Raw genomic sequence first — 18,248 nt, forward strand, 5'->3', positions numbered from 1 at the left:
GTTTTAAACAGATGGCAGATGACGAAGAGAAATAAGACCCTCTCTCTCTCTCTCTCTCTCTCTCTCTCTCTCTCTCTCTCTCTCTCTCTCTGACAGACATGCACAAATGTAGTCAGTTCAAGTCATTCACAGATTCACTGCAGGCCTGTGAGTTTGTATGTATAACCGGAGCTGTAACAGAGAGGCCAGAACAATAACAGAGAATGTGTTATATATATTTAACATAAAACAAAACAAAAAATGCACTAATAGATCAAATCATAGGTTTTATTTGAAATAAACTAATTACAAAAGTCTTTAATTTTGTTACAAGCAATTTAATTCATTGATTTATTTTAGTATTTTAGTTCTATTTTGGTATTTTGATGCCTTCATTGGACAGGACAGTCAGGAAAGCTCGGGGTGGACGGAGAGGGGAACTCGGGTCGCCTGAGGCACAGCTGCGCTATATTTGTCAGAGAGCACTAACTTTTTTAACTTATACTTTCTACAGAATCAGAAATGTAGCATCATTTGTAATTATACCTTCATCAATACACTGTAAAATTAGTTAAATGTTAAAATTACTGTAAAATAACGGCAGCTGTGGTTGCCAGAAATTTACCGTAAAAAATACAGGAGCAATATTTTATGCTTTACAAAAAAACTTATTTAATTATCTGATATAATGTTAACTTCCCAACCTTTGAAGTACTGATATATGTTTTGTACCTTTGTAATACACTGACAACCAGCAAACACAGTTATTCACCGTATATAGTACGGAAACTTTCTTTTAATCAATTAACTGTTTTTCACCATAGCATTTTTACCTTTAACATCATGATAAATGTTCTTTACACTCAAGCCAAAATGTTACATAATGTAAATCAATTTAGTAATGTTTTTGAAATGTCACCATAAAGACAGCTAAATTAGATATATGACAGTACAATTTTCACAACTATATCTTATCATATCATATAGGTGTCACGTGGTGGTTGCAAGGTAAGTACCAAATGCAGCAGTAAAAGGTGTATCAACAATGAACTCAGGAAAACACGAACACGGAACAGAACAACCATCCAAACTGAACCAAACACAGGGCTTAAATACACAGGGACTAATCGAGGAACGGGTGACATTAATATATATGTATGGGCAAAATGTAAGCTTAGACATTCCTGGTCCATCACCACATTTCCTTTGTCCAGCGAATCCAGACTTGCGCTCGATGTAAAAGACCAACAGCCTGGTGTTCTTGTTCACAATAATCAGTCATGAAATAATTTGGATTCCAGGCATCATTACATTTTTTAATTAAGGCCTCAGAGATCGCCATGGTGGATTCATTTTCAAAGATGAACTCTGCAACAGGTTTGTAGCCAACATTTGTCCTGACAACAACTAAAAAAAGGGGCAAGGTTTGGTATGTGGCATCCAGGAGAACCATGTCTCCATGACGTTTAATAAGTCTCTGCTGTTCTTTTGACAGATGTACAAATAAAAATGTGTTCTGCATGGTGGACTCATTTTCTTCACTTTTCACACAATCACCATCTTGGGATACTTTTTTATTGTCTATGATTTGGGCCTTTTCTGAAATAAAAATGTGCAGTCGGGTCATTATCTTTCCATTTCTGCAGCTTTTTTTCCAAATTAAGCTGATCAAGACCAGAGTACCTTCCCGCTGCTAAAGCCAAATGCACATGGTTTTGAATGGTATGGCTAGTTGGAAAGTAGCACTGATCATGTGACTTTGGGAAGTGTTCAGTGTTCACAAACTGCCAAAGCACCTTTTAAAGGAAAGTAATTCCTAATAACAAATACTCTTGAATTTCTTTCTTCTTAAAGAGGGAGGATATATCTTGTGTATCTGCTTTCTGCTGGAATATTGTGGTGTTGGTGAGGGTCTCAAGTGGTAAGCTGATGTGAATTATTAAATTTTTCTGTAGAGCCATTTTCAGAGTCTTCATAATGATTTGTTTCCACACTTTTGAAGCTCCTTTTTCAACTCTTAATTTGTTAAATCTGGAAATAAAATAAATGCTTTGTAGGAACATAATTAATTGCAACAGTTGCTAAACAAACAAAAAATCCTAGTTGCAGTTATTGAAGGCGGGATATTAGATACCGTGGAAGAGATAAAAGATCATTGAGGGAGTTTTTCCTTTCTCCGCATCATCTTAAAAATAGATGTTTTTCAATGCCAGCAACCATCGCTTAATCATTAGGCTTGAGATAGGCATTGAAAAATCAACATAGCTGTGATCATTTCAGATTCAGTCAGTGTATTTTTACAATAATGAAATTGTAGCAATATTTTAAACATTTGTACATGTCTACTTAATGCATGATTCAAGTAAACTCCACTCTGGACAGAAATTCTTTCCTCAGTGTCAACTCCTGGCTCTCCCAGGAAGGAGATTTTCAAGGGATTGACAGGGCTTTCTGTTTTTTGACGTTTCCACAGCTTCAGACCTCTCTCAACCATGTTGTCTCGTGACACACCGATTTCAAATGTCTTTGTGGTGTTTATCTGTCCTGCTGCATGACGATCACATCCTCTTCACTGTAATAAAAAAATATATATTTTATGACCTTTCAAAGCGATGAAGTCAGGTAGGTTACCATGATATACAGGTGCATCTCAAAAAATTTGAATATTGTGGAGAAGTAAAACATTCTTTGTAATTTAATTCAAAATGTAAAACTTTCATATATTTTATATTCATTAGACACTGCTGAGGTGTTGTTGAAGGCCAGGTTGCTTTGATAGCAGCTTTCAGCTCACCTGTATTGTTGGGTCAGGTGTTTCTCATCTTCCTCTTGACAATGATTCTCTATGGGGTTCAGGTCAGGCGAGTTGGCTGGCCAATCAAGCACAGTAATATCATGGCGAGCAAACCAGTTTGTAGTAGTTTTGGCAGTGGGCAGGTGCTAAATTCTGCTGGAAAGGGAAATCGGCATCTCCATAAAGCTTGTCAGCAGATGGAAACATGAAGTTCTCTAAAATGTCCTGGTAGACGACTGCGTTGACTTTGGACTTGATGAAACACAGTGGACCAACACCAGCAGATGACATGGCAGCCCAAATCATCACTGACTGTGGAAACTTCACACTCGACTTCAAGCAAGTTGGATTCTGTGCTTCTCCACTCTTCCTCCAGACTCTGGGACCTTGATTTCCAAATTAAATGCAAAATTTACTTTCATCTGAAAAGAGGACTTTGCACCACTGATATACAGTCCAGTTCTTTTTCTCTTTAGCCCAGGTAAGACGCTTCTGTTGTTGTCTCTGGTTCAGGAGTGGCTTTGTTCTAGGAATGTGACAGTTGTAGCCCTTTCCCAAAGACGTCTGAGTGTGGTGGCTCTTGATGCACTGACTCCAGCTTCAGTCCACTCCTTGTGAAGCTCTCCCAAGTTCTTGAATCGGCTTCGCTTGACAATCCTCTCAAGGCTTGCTTGTGCACATTTTCCTGCCACACTTTTTCCTTCCAGCCAACTTCCCATTAATATGCTTCGATACAGCGCTCTGCGAACAGCCAGCCTTTTCAGCGATGACCTTTTGTGGCTTACTCTTCCTTGTAGAGGGTGTCAATGATTGTCTTCTGGACAACTGTCAAGTCAGCTGACTTCCCCATGGTTGTGGTTGAGAGTACTGAAGTTGACCGAGAGATACACGCTATTTATACTATATGAATGGTAATTTAATCAAGTTTGAAATTAAATATTCTAATATTTTGAGATAAGTTTTTTTTTTTGTTTAGTTTTTTTTTTTAGCTGTAGGCCGTAATTATCGACATTAACATAGAAATAGGTTTGAAACATTTTAGTTTACATGTTTTTAGTCTAGTATATATTACATTTTCACTTTCTAAAATAACTGATAAAAAATGTGCACATTTTCAAGATATTCTAATATTTTGAGACGCACCTGTATGATCCAAATCTGAGCACAGTAGTTTTTTTCTGGCACTCCATCTGGGCTAAGGTTTAGAAAAGCAAAACGATATTAATTCATGTATACAGTATACTCTGGGTTTTAACACACTAGTTTACTGAAACACTTCAGCAATAGTGTAAACAAAGATTAAAGAGATATTACACCCAAAAACAGTCACTCAACCTCATGCCATTCCAGACCCAGAGAAACACAAGTATTATTATATTGTATTATTAAACACTTTATTATATTTTGGCCTGTTCTTCATATAGTGATCATGTCACTTTTAGGTGTTTTATAAGCTTTAATGCGAGTCACTATTGCATGCAATTCTAATTCTGAAACTGGAAATGTTCCTGTGCATTTTGGGCACGGGGCCTCAAGTGACTACTATTTTGTAAAACTGATAATTGACAATGTTCGATTTAGCTTTTGCTTGTGTACAATCTGAGAGTGATGCTTAACATTGGATGATGTTGCATCAGTTTAAGATCTAAGGTTTTGCCTTGAAGATGTTGCCTCCTCTATCAACGCCAAGGGCCCTATTTTAACGATCTGAAACGCAAGTATCAAGCGTGAAACGCAAGTAACTTTGTGGGCGGATCGGGATAAATGACTCTTGCGCCCGACGCTAATCTAAAATGGGTTGGTCTGAAGTAGCTACATTACTCATAGGTGTGGTTTGGGCGTATTGTGAAATAAACCAATCAGAGCGTCATCTCACATTCCCTTTAAGAGCAGGCGCGCTTGTTCCATGGTGGATTGATATTATAACGGCGGATTTGCCAGGCGGTTCACGCGCGTGATAACATATGCGCGTGAACTCGACAATCGACTACTGTGGACTTTGATCGAAAACAGGAAGAAAATACAGGTATGTGCGCTGGCTGAATTAACATCACTTTTATTAATATCTTTCACATCTACTGCAGTCAGATTCACCGTGTTCACTCTGAAGGAATCACTCACGTCCTGTGCACTTGTAATGACACATCAAGGATGTTAAGAGGCTAAAAGCAGGTTTAAAACTTGCCCCATTGAAGTCAACAGGGTGCAAATTTTAAAAAGAGGATAACACGGTGTAGGCAACACCGATTTTTGTCGTTGTTCTCTGTACTGACAGCACTCCAAATTTACAAAAAAATGAGCTCAATGTTAAAATTGACCGGAGTTCTCCTTTAAGGACAGGGTCCTCTTTCCTAGACCTGCTCCAGCTCTTCAGATAGAGATGGGGATGAAAAGGATTTATAGCCCAGAGAAGACACAGAAAAATGTGTCAGAGAAGACACAAAGGTTTTCTGTGCTTTTGCCATACTGGGTCATACTTTTTGGTCATACTGGGAAAAGGGTTTAGATGCAAAATGATAATTATTAGATGATTAGATGCTACTATGTGCATGCTGTGCAGTGTGTCACCCCTAAGCGCTTCGGCGTTCAGAGCAGATTTCCTAAAAGAGCAAGCACGGGCACTTTTGTTTTGTGGTCGCGACTCTCCTTCTTTAATACAGAGATACGAGTCCCCTCTGCTGTTACCCACCCTGGCACCGGTTCTCATAGCAGAGCCGTGGGTGTGGTTAACACTTTAAGAGACCTGAGGGTTACAGAGGAAGCTCTTCCGTCGGGCCAGCCACCATGGACCTCCCACTCCTTTAGCGTGCCATGTGCCATTGAGTTGCTGAATGATGACGAGGGTCCCTCTCGTAGGGCACCTTGTGTCTTGTTCAGAGTGAACCCTCCACTGTTCCCCCGAGCGCTCGCGTTGGAGCGCCCACCGCCTCCACTGTTGTTTTCTGTTTTTATAAAAATAAAAACCATTGTAAAAATGGTTGGGAAGAACACCACTCTGCTCCACTGCTCTGCTCATCCAGCACGAGTTGCCATCACACACAGTGCAGCAGGAATCACAGTTCACTGATCGCGTGACGATGGCATAGGATTTGTTGCGCAACAGAACCTTAGCGTCTGATAAATGTATTATCTTGTAGAATGCACGCTCAACAACGCTGCTCCCTATTCACAGAGTATGATCACAAATCCCAAAGTGAAAGTAAAACACAAGCTCCCTGATGTGCGCAAATTAGGCTGCATACAATAGCCTTTCTCTCAATATCAACCCTATCTCTGGACTGTGTAGTTTTGACTCTGGTCTCTGTTTGCACTTTGAATATTGAGAGAGTAGTGTAACGTCTGAAAAATGTCAGACAAGGGAGGCTCCGTTTCTGAACTTTTAATTGGATGCAAGAACAACTGTACACAAACACACCAGCCTAACTCACTCCCTCGTTTCGCTCTACCCGACCTTTCCCGAACTCACCGCCAAAAGTGCAAAATAAAACAGCAATTTCACAACAATTATAAAGAGTCTGTGCGCTACACGACTTTATGGTTTATGGTTGCACTTGCACTAATTGTTTGCACTTAATAAGACTATGAGAAAACTGTTTTTGTTATGTATACTGTTTTTATTTCTGTTCAATTTGTGGAAAGGAGTTAAATTATGAGGTCACATACAGCCTCAATCAGAAGTTCTGGAAGCTCATAATTCATGTACAGTAAGGTCTGAAGAGACTCATGTGAAATCATACAGGAGAAAAGCCAGTCAGTTGAGTTTGTGGCAAAACCTTTTACAGTGCTTGTATATTGTTGTCTTTCAATGCATTTTCATACTCATAAAGTAGAACTGAAATTATATTCATTAGAAGATTATAAATTAAAACATTTTTAAAATGCATCTGCAGACTATTTTCTAGTCATGAATTTTGTCATTGAGGATTTCTATAAAATATTGTGCCAAAATCTCGTCTCGTTCTCGTGAACCCAATCTCGTGTCTCGTCTCATCTCGTGAGATAAGCGTTTCATCACACCCCTACATATCATTATAAGGTCCTCCCCTTTGGACTGTCCCTGTCTCCCCGCCTCTTTACCAAAGTTGCGAAGGCTGCCCTTACCGCGCTCAGGGAGGTGGTCATTCGCATCTTGAACTATCTCGAGGACTGGCTCATTCCAGCTCACTCTTGGGATCTGTTATGCAAACACAGGGACCTGATGCTCAGGTACCTCAGCCATCTGGAACTTTGAGTCAACTGGGAAAAGAGAAAGCTCTACCTCGTGCAGAGCATCTCTTTTCTCTGTGTGGAGTTGGTCAGTATGACAGCCCGTCTCACCAGCTAACATGCACAGTCGATGCTGAACTGCCTGAATACATACAGCCGGTAGACAGCGGTTTCACTGAAACAATTTTAGAGGCTTCTGGGTCATATGGCATCTGCAGCCACAGTAATGCCACTCAGATTGATGCATATGAGACCGGTTCAGCACTGGCTATACGGCTGATTCCCAAGATGGGCATGGTGCAGCGGCACACTCCGTGTGGCCATCACACTGAGCTGTCACCAAACATTCAGCCCTTGGTCAGACCTTGCCTTGCCTACGCAAGTATGTGTTTTATCCAGTGAGCCTGCTCACACAGACACCGTGCAAGGTCAGGTAGGAAGAGGAGCAGGTCTTGATGGATGCACCTTACTGGCCCACCAGGATCTGGTTCTCAGAACTGATGCCCCCCTGCAACAGTCTCTCCCTGGCGGACACTATCACTCAAGCTAGGGCCCCCTCTACCGGGCACACTTATGCTTTGAAGTGGAGTCTGTGCACTGAGTGGTGTTCTTCCCAAGGGGAAGATCCCCAGAAATGCCTGGTCAGCTCTGTTATGGCAGGTCACTTGGGAAGCACAACCTGGTCAACAATTACCTGAGAGGCGCTAGAAGGTTAAATCCTCCCAGACCACGCCTCATCCCCTCCTGGGACCTTTCTGTGGTCCTTTCCGTTCAACAGAGGGCCCCCTTCGAGCTGCTTTTGTCAGTCATGCCTACCTACAATCCTGTCTCTAAAGACAGTGCTCCTGACCACTCTTCACTTTCTTCAAGAGGGTTGGGGACCTGAAGGCATTTTTGGTCAGTGAATCATGCCTTGAGTTTCAACTGGCCCCGTCTCCCGACTGCATGCAGAGCTTCGGAAGTTCAGAGCAGCACGGTATCTGTTTGGGAGATCAGCAGAAGGAAAAGGCCATCTCCAAAAAGAGGTTGGCCCACGGGATAGTGGAAGCCGTGCCCCCTTGGGGTGAAAGCTCACTCCACTTGCGGCCTTTCTTCCTCCACGGCACCTCTCCTGCAGACATCTGCGGATCTGCAGGGCTGAGCAACACCTAACACATTCACGAGATTCTACAATCTCCAAGATGAGCCGGTTACTTTCCTTGATGCCCATTTTCTGCGATTTCCCCTTGGTTTCTCCCCATATGTGTACTGTCCACAATAAGGTTTCCCTGTCGGTAAACCCGTGTCTTTCTGCTCTGCCCCATATCTGCATCGGTAGTAGCTCCCCCCTGGCTAGGCAGGACCTACCGCAGAGATCTTACACATATGAAGCACTGCCCTACCGGTCAGTCCATATGTGTATACATTACCTCCCTTTAGGCAAGGTGTGGCGTCCGTAGCGTCCCTTTCTGTTGGACTGGTCACACTTTCCCAGCATTAACACTGGTCATGGCTGAAAAGCATGGGAATTGAGGTCCGAGGCACTTTTTCCGGTAAAATGTCACGATTGAGGAACAATAACGACGACTATCCCAAGTCCATTCTATTGCTTTGGTATGGAGGACAACTGTCCTTGGGCTTATACAGGGCACTGGGTAGGTCACGCTACAGCTTGCCAGCATTTGCGTCTCCGACACTTGTAACAGTTCAGTGGTTATGGTGCTTTTCATAGGGACTCCAATACATAAGTTATCTCACTGGCCAATGTCCATTGGCTCGTTTATTTACCACTTGGAGGTGATTGGGCTTACAGGCGAGACCCTGTTACATTTATCGACATAACAGTATTGACATAATGTCTCTTTCAGGGAACAGGGGTTACATTAGTTTCCTAGACATTCAGCCGCTCTTTTAAATAGTCAACTTATTTTGAGATCATCAGGTCAACAAACTCTGTAAACACTGGTCACAGACACAGAGATGTATCATTAATTTCACCAAGCTGATTGCTCACTAAAACCACGTACACATTCATCATGTTTTTATAAAAATTTCAAGTTTGATTTTGGTGTGACAAAGCAATTATATTGAAGAGTTTTTTTACTTTTTAATGTCTTATTAAAACCATAATTTTGTTCATTCAGAACAATGAACACAAATTAACATTGCAAACACGCACAAAAATAAGAGGTTGGATATATATACACACACACACACACACACATCAAAGGTCTATAATTTTCTCAAATTAATTGGAAGCATCTTAATTTATTTGCTTTGATATTTTGCTTCACTAAAATCATTTAATCAAGGCTTTTGGTGCAAAATAGCTGGACAAAAATTAATCATCACAAATTTACGAACAATGACGCTTCTGGGTAGTCTAAAATGAACCACAGCGCCATGGGAGACAGCAGTTTCCAAACGGAAGTTATGGCAGATCTGACCATCACTTATAGACAGATTACCTAAGCCTGAAACTAAGGTATCTGCAGCTGTATACTCTTGGGGGCTCTGGCAGCTAGCTATACTGTTGGCTAATCAAATCTATTCAGTGGTATCACTAACTACAGACTGGTTTAGATGGGAGAGCATATGAAGAGAGAATAATTCAGTTCACTTGTAGCTGAGTTTATGATATTAAATTAGTTCTTAGCCAGTAAATGACCTGTTGCACGCCATCGCTGGCTCTTCTCTCAGACTAGTGACGGCCATAGCGGAAAAATGTAGTGGGTGTGACAGGTCATTTAGAAATTCCTTTTTCATCTTGGAGGGTAGAGACCGCCCAATGACAGGCAACTCACAAACAAAACTTTTCAACTCGCAAGCAAAAGATTTAGACCCTCAAAAAGACAGCAGAACAGAGCAAAATTTGTGGGTTAGTGATGAAAAGAGTTTGAAGAGCACAAAGAAAAATAAAGATTTTCAAAGATTACACGCACTGCAAATAATTTGATCAACTTCTTTATTTTTGAGCCTTAATATATATATATATATATATATATATATATATATATATATATATATATTTTTTTTTTTTTTTTTAGTTACAAAATATTTATATTTCAAACACAGTATTTTGGATTGAATAAAACAGACACAAAGGAAACTCCATATGTCAGCTCTGTCTGAATTAATCCTTGCTGGAGTATGGACACACACATTCATATGTACATGACAAAAAAGAAGTGAAGGATGCAACTAAAATAATTATACATTGACAAATCACTTTTGATGAACATGGAGTCTTGTAGGAATGTCACCTGTTCAGATGAGGATCTGACATTGGCCACATTTAACTGCGGTGTGAACGTATCTTCAATTTCACACAGATTTTCTGGTGCCATTTTAAACTGCTGGGCCATTTAAAACTCTTTCTACAAAGCGAACAAAAATATGGTCTCACATTTGCATGAATTTTCATGTGTATATGCAAGTGTGATAACAAAAGAAAATTTTGATTGCACTGATCACAATTAAATTGCCTTCCTCCAGAGGGTTTTAAATTGCTCTTTTTCATTAACTTCTTACCACACTCAGAACCTTGTAATTTCTTTCCAGAATGAGTTTGCAAATGACATTTCAGGTCTCTGTGATATGTGAAACTCAAGTCACACTGATGACACTTGTAAGGCTTCGCTCCGGTGTGAAGCCTAATGTGAACCTCAAGGTTTCCTTTAGTTGCGACACTTTTTCCACACTGAGGGCAGGTGAATGGCTTCTCTCCAGTGTGAACTCTCATGTGAATCACAAGGTTTGCTTTTGTTTTGCAAGTCTTTCCACAATGAAGGCACATGTGAGGCTTCTCTCCAATGTGAATTTTTACATGATTTTTAAGATGTGTCCTGTCTGTGAAACTCTTTCCACACTGATGGCATATAAAACAGTTCTCTCTTGAGTGAATCCTCATGTGGGTTCTAAGAGTTTCTTTACTTCTGAAACTCCTTCCACACTTATCACATGTGAACGGCTTCTCTCCAGTGTGAATTCTCATATGAATCTGAAGGTTTTCTTTTCGAGAGAAGCTCTTTCCACACAGATTGCAGGTGAAAGATTTATCTCCAGCATGAATTCTCATGTGGGTATTAAGGTTTCCTTTTTGAGTGAAACTCTTTCCACACTGATGGCAGGTGAAAGGGTTTTCTCCAGTGTGAACTCTAATGTGGACTTCAAGCTTTGCTTTTTGATCAAAACCTTTCCCACACCGTTGGCATGTGTAGGGCTTCTCTCCAGTGTGAACTCTCATGTGAACCTCAAGGTTTTCTTTGTTTTTGCAAGTCTTTCCACAGTGAAGGCACATGTGAGGCTTCTCTCCAATGTGAATTTTTACATGATTCTTAAGATGTGTCCTGTCTGTGAAACTCTTTCCACACTGACCACATACGAATGGATTCTCTTCACTGTGAATTTCCATGTGGCTTTTAAGGCTTCCTTTTTGACGAAAACTTTTTCCACACTCTTGGCAAGTGAATGGACTCTCTCCAGTGTGAACTCTCAAGTGGACTTTAAGGCTTCCTTTTTGAGTGAAACATTTTCCACACTGTTGGCAGGTGAATGGACTCTCTACAATGTGAACTCTCATGTGGGCTTTAAGACTTAGTTTTCGAGTGAAACTCTTTCCACACTGTTGGCAGGTGAATGAACTCTTTCCAGTGTGAACTCTCAAGTGGACTGTCAGGTTTCCTTTTAGATTGAACCTTTTACCACATTGTTGGCAGATGAAAGGCTTCTCTCCAGTATGAACTCTCATGTGGGCTTTAAGACTTGGTTTTTGAGTGAAACACTTTCCACACTTTTGGCAAGTGAATGGCTTTTCTCCAGTGTGAATTCTCATGTGGACATTAAGGTTTCTGTTTTGAATGAAAGTCTTTCCACACTGTTGGCATGTGAAAGGCTTCTCTCCAGTGTGAACTCTCATGTGGGCTTTAAGACTTGATTTTTGAGTGAAACACTTTCCACACTGTTGGCAAGTGAATGGCTTCTCTCCAGAATGAATTCTCATGTGGACATTAAGGTTTCTGTTTTGATTGAAAGTCTTTCCACACTGTTGGCATGTGAAATGATCTTTAGTCTTTTGAGCTCTTCTTCGTGATAAAGTATTTTCAGTCTGTGAGCAACTGAAAGGTTTTTCTTCAGTTATGAAATCTGGATGTTTCTTAATCTGGTATTTTTCTTCTGTTTCATTCAGTTCTTGACTCTCTTCTTTCAGTGCCTTCAGGTCTAATGCGAAAAAAGACAAACAACCCCAGTTCAATGGCACAAAGCAACAGACATCAAAACCAATGTGTATGCTAGATCCTATACACATTTAGCCAGAATCACTGAATCACTTGGCTTTCTTTAGGACTTGAAATCACAGATATCACAGAAAAGGAGCTTATTGAAGTTACAAATTACCTGCTTTTGGCATATGATCATGGCTACATCTCTTATAGTGCTATTCGATTTTCAACAACACCAAGGGATGGACACCATCAGTCCTGGGAGGCCACTGTCCTATAGAATTTAGTTTCATCACTAACCAAACACACCTGTTAATAATTTTCAAACAATCCTGAAGAATTAAGTTAGATTTGTGGATCTAACCACCTGATTTGGACAGCTGCCCTCCAGGAAGGTATTCCAGAAACTAGATTATGCGACATACCCAGGTAAGTTTACGTATAAGTAAACAGATAACCTCAACTTCCAGTAACAAAAACTGGGGGGGGGGGGAACAGCTTCAGAAGTATTCATACCCTTTTGATGAAGCTCCAGTGGGCATGACAGCACAGGATCATATGTGAAACAGGCGTTAGTGTGAAGAATATCCCACACGTGTGCTATAAGGATCAAATGAGTTCAGCTTTGAGAATGAAACTAACCTGTTTGTTCCTCAGTTTCTTCATGTTTCACGCGGAACACTTCTTCAATCTTTATGTCTTCATTCTCCTCTTTAATAAATGCCATCTTTATAATAGTGTGTCACGTGGATCTCAGATGTTTCTCCAGGAGTTTTCCTGTGTGTTTGGACAAAGTCATGTTTAAGAAGAGACTAATTAAGAAAAATAATTGTGTAATGCTGTTCATTTGATTTGGCATGAGGAAATATAGATTAAAACTGTAAATATTAACAAATATGTCCTTTGATATTTACCTTTGATAGGGTCGAATGGTCCTATCTTTTCAATGTTTTAGAAAGATTGGGAATTATACCACCCCTTTAAAGCAAATCAAGGTAATGCCCTTACTAGACCCCCACATTCATCTTTGACAAAGGATATTTTGAGAAAGCTATTAGGCTATATCTGAATTGTATGGGTTGCTGACATCTTATTCATCTGAAAGTTCACAGTACAAGTTGAATGAATGGAAGAAAAAAATTTCGGATGAGGATTGGAAAGCAGCTTGTACTAAGGTTCACACTACGTCTATAAATACATGACTTAAATTTATCCAGTATGAATTGTTAATGCAGACTTATGTAGCACCAGTGGAATTAAATAGATATAATAAAAACTTACCAGACATATATACAAAATGCATGGAAGATAAGAGGAGCTCTGTTTCACTGTATTTGGTAATACAGAAAGATTAAATCTTTCTGGGAAGATAGTTGGGGAAAGTTAGGCTTTTTTTTTTTTTTTTTTGCCAATCTGCAAAAACAACACTGGACTACCTTCTGAAGTTTGTCAGCTGCAACTGTGCAGGGGACTGTGACACTCTCAGGTGCTGCTGTAAAAAGCAAGGCGTCAAGCGTATTTCTGTTTGTGGGAACTGTCATGGTAACTCTTGCCAGAACATCAACCAGCCAGATGATAACAGGAGTGAGGAAGATGCAGGGGAGTTGGATGAGGTTTGTTCAATTTTAAATTGATTTAGTAAGTTTTGTTTTGTAATTGTTCAATAAAAACACATTTTATGGATTTTTGTATGGACTTGGAGTAATTTTTACTCAAAACTAATGGCTGGGATAGATTCAGCAGCCCTAAAACCCCCTAGTTAGATATCTCAAAAGGTAATATTGGTTAAAAAAAAAAAGAAAATCATTATTTTTACCCAGACCGTCTGGGCACACCAACTTTGATTGCCTCTCCAGGCATTCCCCGAGGATTTGGCCGTGGATTAATTGGGAACACATGGTAAAAAAAAAAAGCTATTGGTAAGAATTTTTTTTGCAGATTGGCCAAAAAAATGCCTAACTTTCCTTAACTAATAGGTAAGAGTTATAATTGAGAAGATTTCAAAACAAATTTTACTGGACCCTAAGCTTTTTCTGTTGCGCTTATACCCAGAGAAACAAAATTATAGTAGAAATGAGTGAGCTTATGCTCAACCAATGGTGAAGACTATTACTAAATTATATAAAGCATTGACAGATTTACAAGGAGATTCTTCTCAAGGAAAGCAGTTTGGTAATAACAATTTAGGATTGGGGTGGTTCTTATACTGGAAATAATTTTTCTGGAAAAACTTTTTTTTATAAGTCCTAAACAGAAAAAAAAAATGTAGGTAGCACAAACTGTTGGAGACAGTGTGGCTCTCAGGATTACAACCTATTTCACATATTTTGTGATTGCCCTAACATTAGATGTTTTTGAAGAGATATACACAGTATACTAGAAAAGATTCAGAAAAGATTCTAGGCACTTCAATTGATTGCAGTTTTGAGGTACTTTATTTGGGCATGTGGTACATTTTCCCCTACGCACCTGACTTAAGTTTAACCAAGTGTCCCTGACACCTGCAAAATTATACTCGAGTGACTTCACCTCTGACCGCGTTGGTTGACGCCTAAGAATTCTGAACCGCATAAAATGCCTAAGAATTATAGTTACCTGACCACAATCCAACCCCACCTAAGAGTCTCACACTGAGTCGAACGACGTCTCGTTCCTTTATGAACACTATCACTTGGGAATAAGGTATCTAGTGTTTCACTATTGCTGCGCAGCAATAACTAGACAGACTCCAGACAATGCCTTTAGATATGATTTAATCACGGCTGGAGGATCTCAGACCAATTTCAGAGAGAATCCCACCAGCAAAAATAATACAACAGTTTTTAATAGAAAAGGAGCATGGCAAAGCAGACATGATACAATTTTTTGCAAAAGATATTTTAACCCCTTGTCGTCATTACTCATTTAATTAATTTGTCATTTGAACTTAGTGCTTTCCTGATGCGTGGAAACAACCCATTGTTACTACAATGTTTAAATCTGGAGATCATTATGAAGTTAGTTATTATAGACCCATAAGCATACTGCCAGTACGCCAGTAGGTTACAGAGAAGGTTGTTTTTGAACAACTGACATCCCATCTTAACACAGTTAAGTCTGGTTTACATCGTATGCAGTTTGGTTTCAGAGTAAATCATTCTACTGAAACAGCTACTTTATATTTAATAGAGCAAATCAAATGGATTTGAGGATTTGTTGGTGCTATATTTTTAAATTTGCGTAAAGCCTTTCTAAAGTTCTCCTTTCTAAACTGTCTACATTTCAGTTTTAATCTGAAGCTTTAGCATGGATATCTATGGGATTATTATTGTGCCTTTAAAATTTAACGTAACTTTTCAAGAAATTAATGAAAATATAAATTGAAACTTACCGTATTTTCCGCACTATAAGGCGCACTTAAAAGCCTTTAATTTTCTCAAAAAACGACAGTGCGCCTTATAATCCGGAGCGCCTTATATATGGATCAATTGGTTAAAGGGATAGTTCAGGATTTTAGACATGAATCTCTATAGCTTCCCCATAAGCAGTGTGGTGCATTGACCATGACTCACCCCCGACAGCGTCCTGTGAGCCGAGCTCCGGTCCAGTTTTGGTCAAGATGAAATTAGTCCGGCAAGATTGCTGGGGTCACGGCAATAAAGCTTGTTTCTTCTCAAATCAATATGTGTTCAAAAGAGTGATATATTTGCGTCACTAAAACGTTGTCTATGGAGAGGTCAGACCTCGTAATGGCTTGGCACTATTTTCTCCCCTGTCATATCACTGCGCGCTGCCGCTACCTACAGCCAGCTGCGAGCTGCGCAGGCGCACACCACTTTTTCAGTTGTTCGGCAGTGTTTACAGCAGTGTTTACGTGCTCAGAACAGCTACACGAACAAGCTAACATAGCTACTCACCAAGAGCGATCAGTTTGTACAAGCTTTATAGAAAATGGTGCGGACTTGTGACTATCCGGACTGTACAAACAAAGATGTGGCGCTTTCTCCTCACACATTTCAAAGATTTCCTGTGGCAGATGTTGCTCTGAGGCGACTTTGGCTCATTGCTCTGGGCTTCAATGTGAACACCAAACTGGCGAAGATAAAGAAGCTTCGTAAAGATATCCTTTTGGCTGTGTGTCTAAGTCAATGTTGTCATCGTCGCTGCTGTAGTCAGACATGTTATCGTTCTCTTTACGAGCTGTAAACAAAGTGACACGTGCGCGGCTCCCAGCTGGCTGTAGGTAGCGGCAGCGCGCAGTGATATGACGGGGAAGAAAATAGTGCCAAGCCATTACGAGGTCTGACCTCTCCATAGACAGCGGTTTTGTGCTGCAAATATATCACTCTTTTGAACACATATTGATTTGAGAAGAAAAAAGCTTTATTGCCGTGACCCCAGCAAACTTGCCGGACTAATTTCATCTTGACCAAAACTGGACCGGAGCTCGGCTCACAGGACGCTGTCGGGGGTAAGTCATGGTCAATGCACCACACTGCTTATGGGGAAGCTATAGAGATTCATGTCTAAAATCCTGAACTATCCCTTTAATTGGTTGATCCATACTGGTTGTACACGGTGCTCAAGGCGCTCTGTCAAAATGTTTCAGTATGAAAAACCAATAAAAACAATTTAATAATAATAAAATATTTCAGTACGACTGGTAAACTACAAAGCCGCACCGCTTGCAGCATTACGGCTACCGTAGTCAGTAAACACCGGTACTGTGCTTACTCACAGTCCCACACCACTTGTGTGTGTATAAAGACCCGAAAAAGGCACCTTTCAAGAGACACGCTTACGACGCAGAGTTCAAGCTCAAGGCTGTCGGTCACGCAGTAGAATATGGGAATAGAGCAGCAGCGAGAGAATTCAACATTAATGAATCAATAGTACAGAAGTGGAGGAAGCAAGAAGATGACCTGCGCCAAGTAAAAAAGACTAAACGGAGTTTCCGAGGGAACAAAGCAAGATGGCCACAGTTAGAGGACAAACTCGAACAGTGGGTTGTTGAACAGAGAGCAGCAAGTAGAAGCGTCTCTACAGTCACTATTCGAATGAAGGCAACAGCGCTAGCACGGGACATGAACATCGATGAATTTCGAGGCGATCCTTCTTGGTGCTTTCGTTTTATGAAAAGACGTAATCTCTCCATCTGCACACGAACTACCGTCTCGCAGCAACTGCCAAAAGAGTACCAAGAAAAGCTGGTCACTTTCCGTGCGTACTGCAAAAAGAAGATCACTGAAAAGAAGATCCGGCCAGAGCACATCACCAACATGGACAAGGTTCCACTCACCTTTGATATTCCCGTGAACTGCACTGTGGAGAAAACGGGGACCAGTACGGTGTCTGTACGCACCACAGGGAATGAGAAGTCATCCTTCACTGTAGTTCTCGCCTGCCAGGCTAATGGCCAGAAACTTCCACCCATGGTTATTTTCAGAATGAAGACCTTGCCAAAAGAAAACTTTCCTGCTGGCGTCGTCATCAAAGCTAACCCGAAGGGATGGATGGATGAGGAAAAGATGAATGAGTGGCTGAGAGTAATTTACGTCAAGAGACTGGGTGGCTTTTTCCACACAGCTCCGTCCCTATTGATCTACGACTCCATGCGCGCCCATATCACCGATGCTGTCAAAAAACAAGTGAAGCAAACTAATTCGGAGCTTGCTGTCATTCCGGGTGGATTAACTAAAGAACTCCAGCCGCTAGATATTGGTGTCAACAGGGCGTTCAAAGCTAGACTGCGAGCTGCGTGGGAGCAGTGGATGACAGAAGGTGAACACACGTTCACCAAGACGGGGAGACAGCGCCGGGCGACTTACGCCACTATCTGCCAATGGATCGTGGATGCCTGGGCTGATATATCAGTCTCAACTGTGATCCGAGCTTTCACGAAGGCAGGAATAATCTCTGAACTGCACTGATTCGGATAATGACGAGAGGGAGCCGGGCAGGTTGGATGCCGTAGTCGCCCAACTGTTCAATTCGGACACTGAAGAAGAAGAATTCGAGGGATTCGTGGACGGGGAATGAACCGAAAAAGTGAGCTTTACGTGTTATACGTAACTGAACAATGTTGAGTT

The 18,248-nt window shown here is 40.7% G+C and overlaps 1 protein-coding gene across 3 annotated transcripts in view; it reads right to left on the bottom strand.

Moving 5' to 3' along the window:
• Positions 1–10,009: 10,009 nt before the first annotated feature.
• LOC307164942 (uncharacterized protein) overlaps positions 10,010–18,248 on the bottom strand; it is a 37,671-nt gene continuing 29,432 nt past the window's right edge. For 2 of the 3 annotated variants that reach the window (XM_079882169.1, XM_079882170.1), the window contains exons 2-3: positions 12,823–12,957; positions 10,010–12,178 (exon numbers count right to left, since the gene is read on the bottom strand). In XM_079882169.1, coding sequence (XP_079738295.1) covers positions 10,254–12,178; positions 12,823–12,907 — 2,010 coding nt within the window. In that variant the 5' untranslated portion in view covers positions 12,908–12,957 and the 3' untranslated portion in view covers positions 10,010–10,253. The remainder of the gene's footprint in view (positions 12,179–12,822; positions 12,958–18,248) is intronic. The other variant, XM_079882171.1, reaches the window with a different exon arrangement.

This window comes from Squalius cephalus (assembly GCF_949319135.1).
Source record: "Squalius cephalus genome assembly, chromosome: 9".
NCBI lineage: Eukaryota > Metazoa > Chordata > Actinopteri > Cypriniformes > Leuciscidae > Squalius > Squalius cephalus.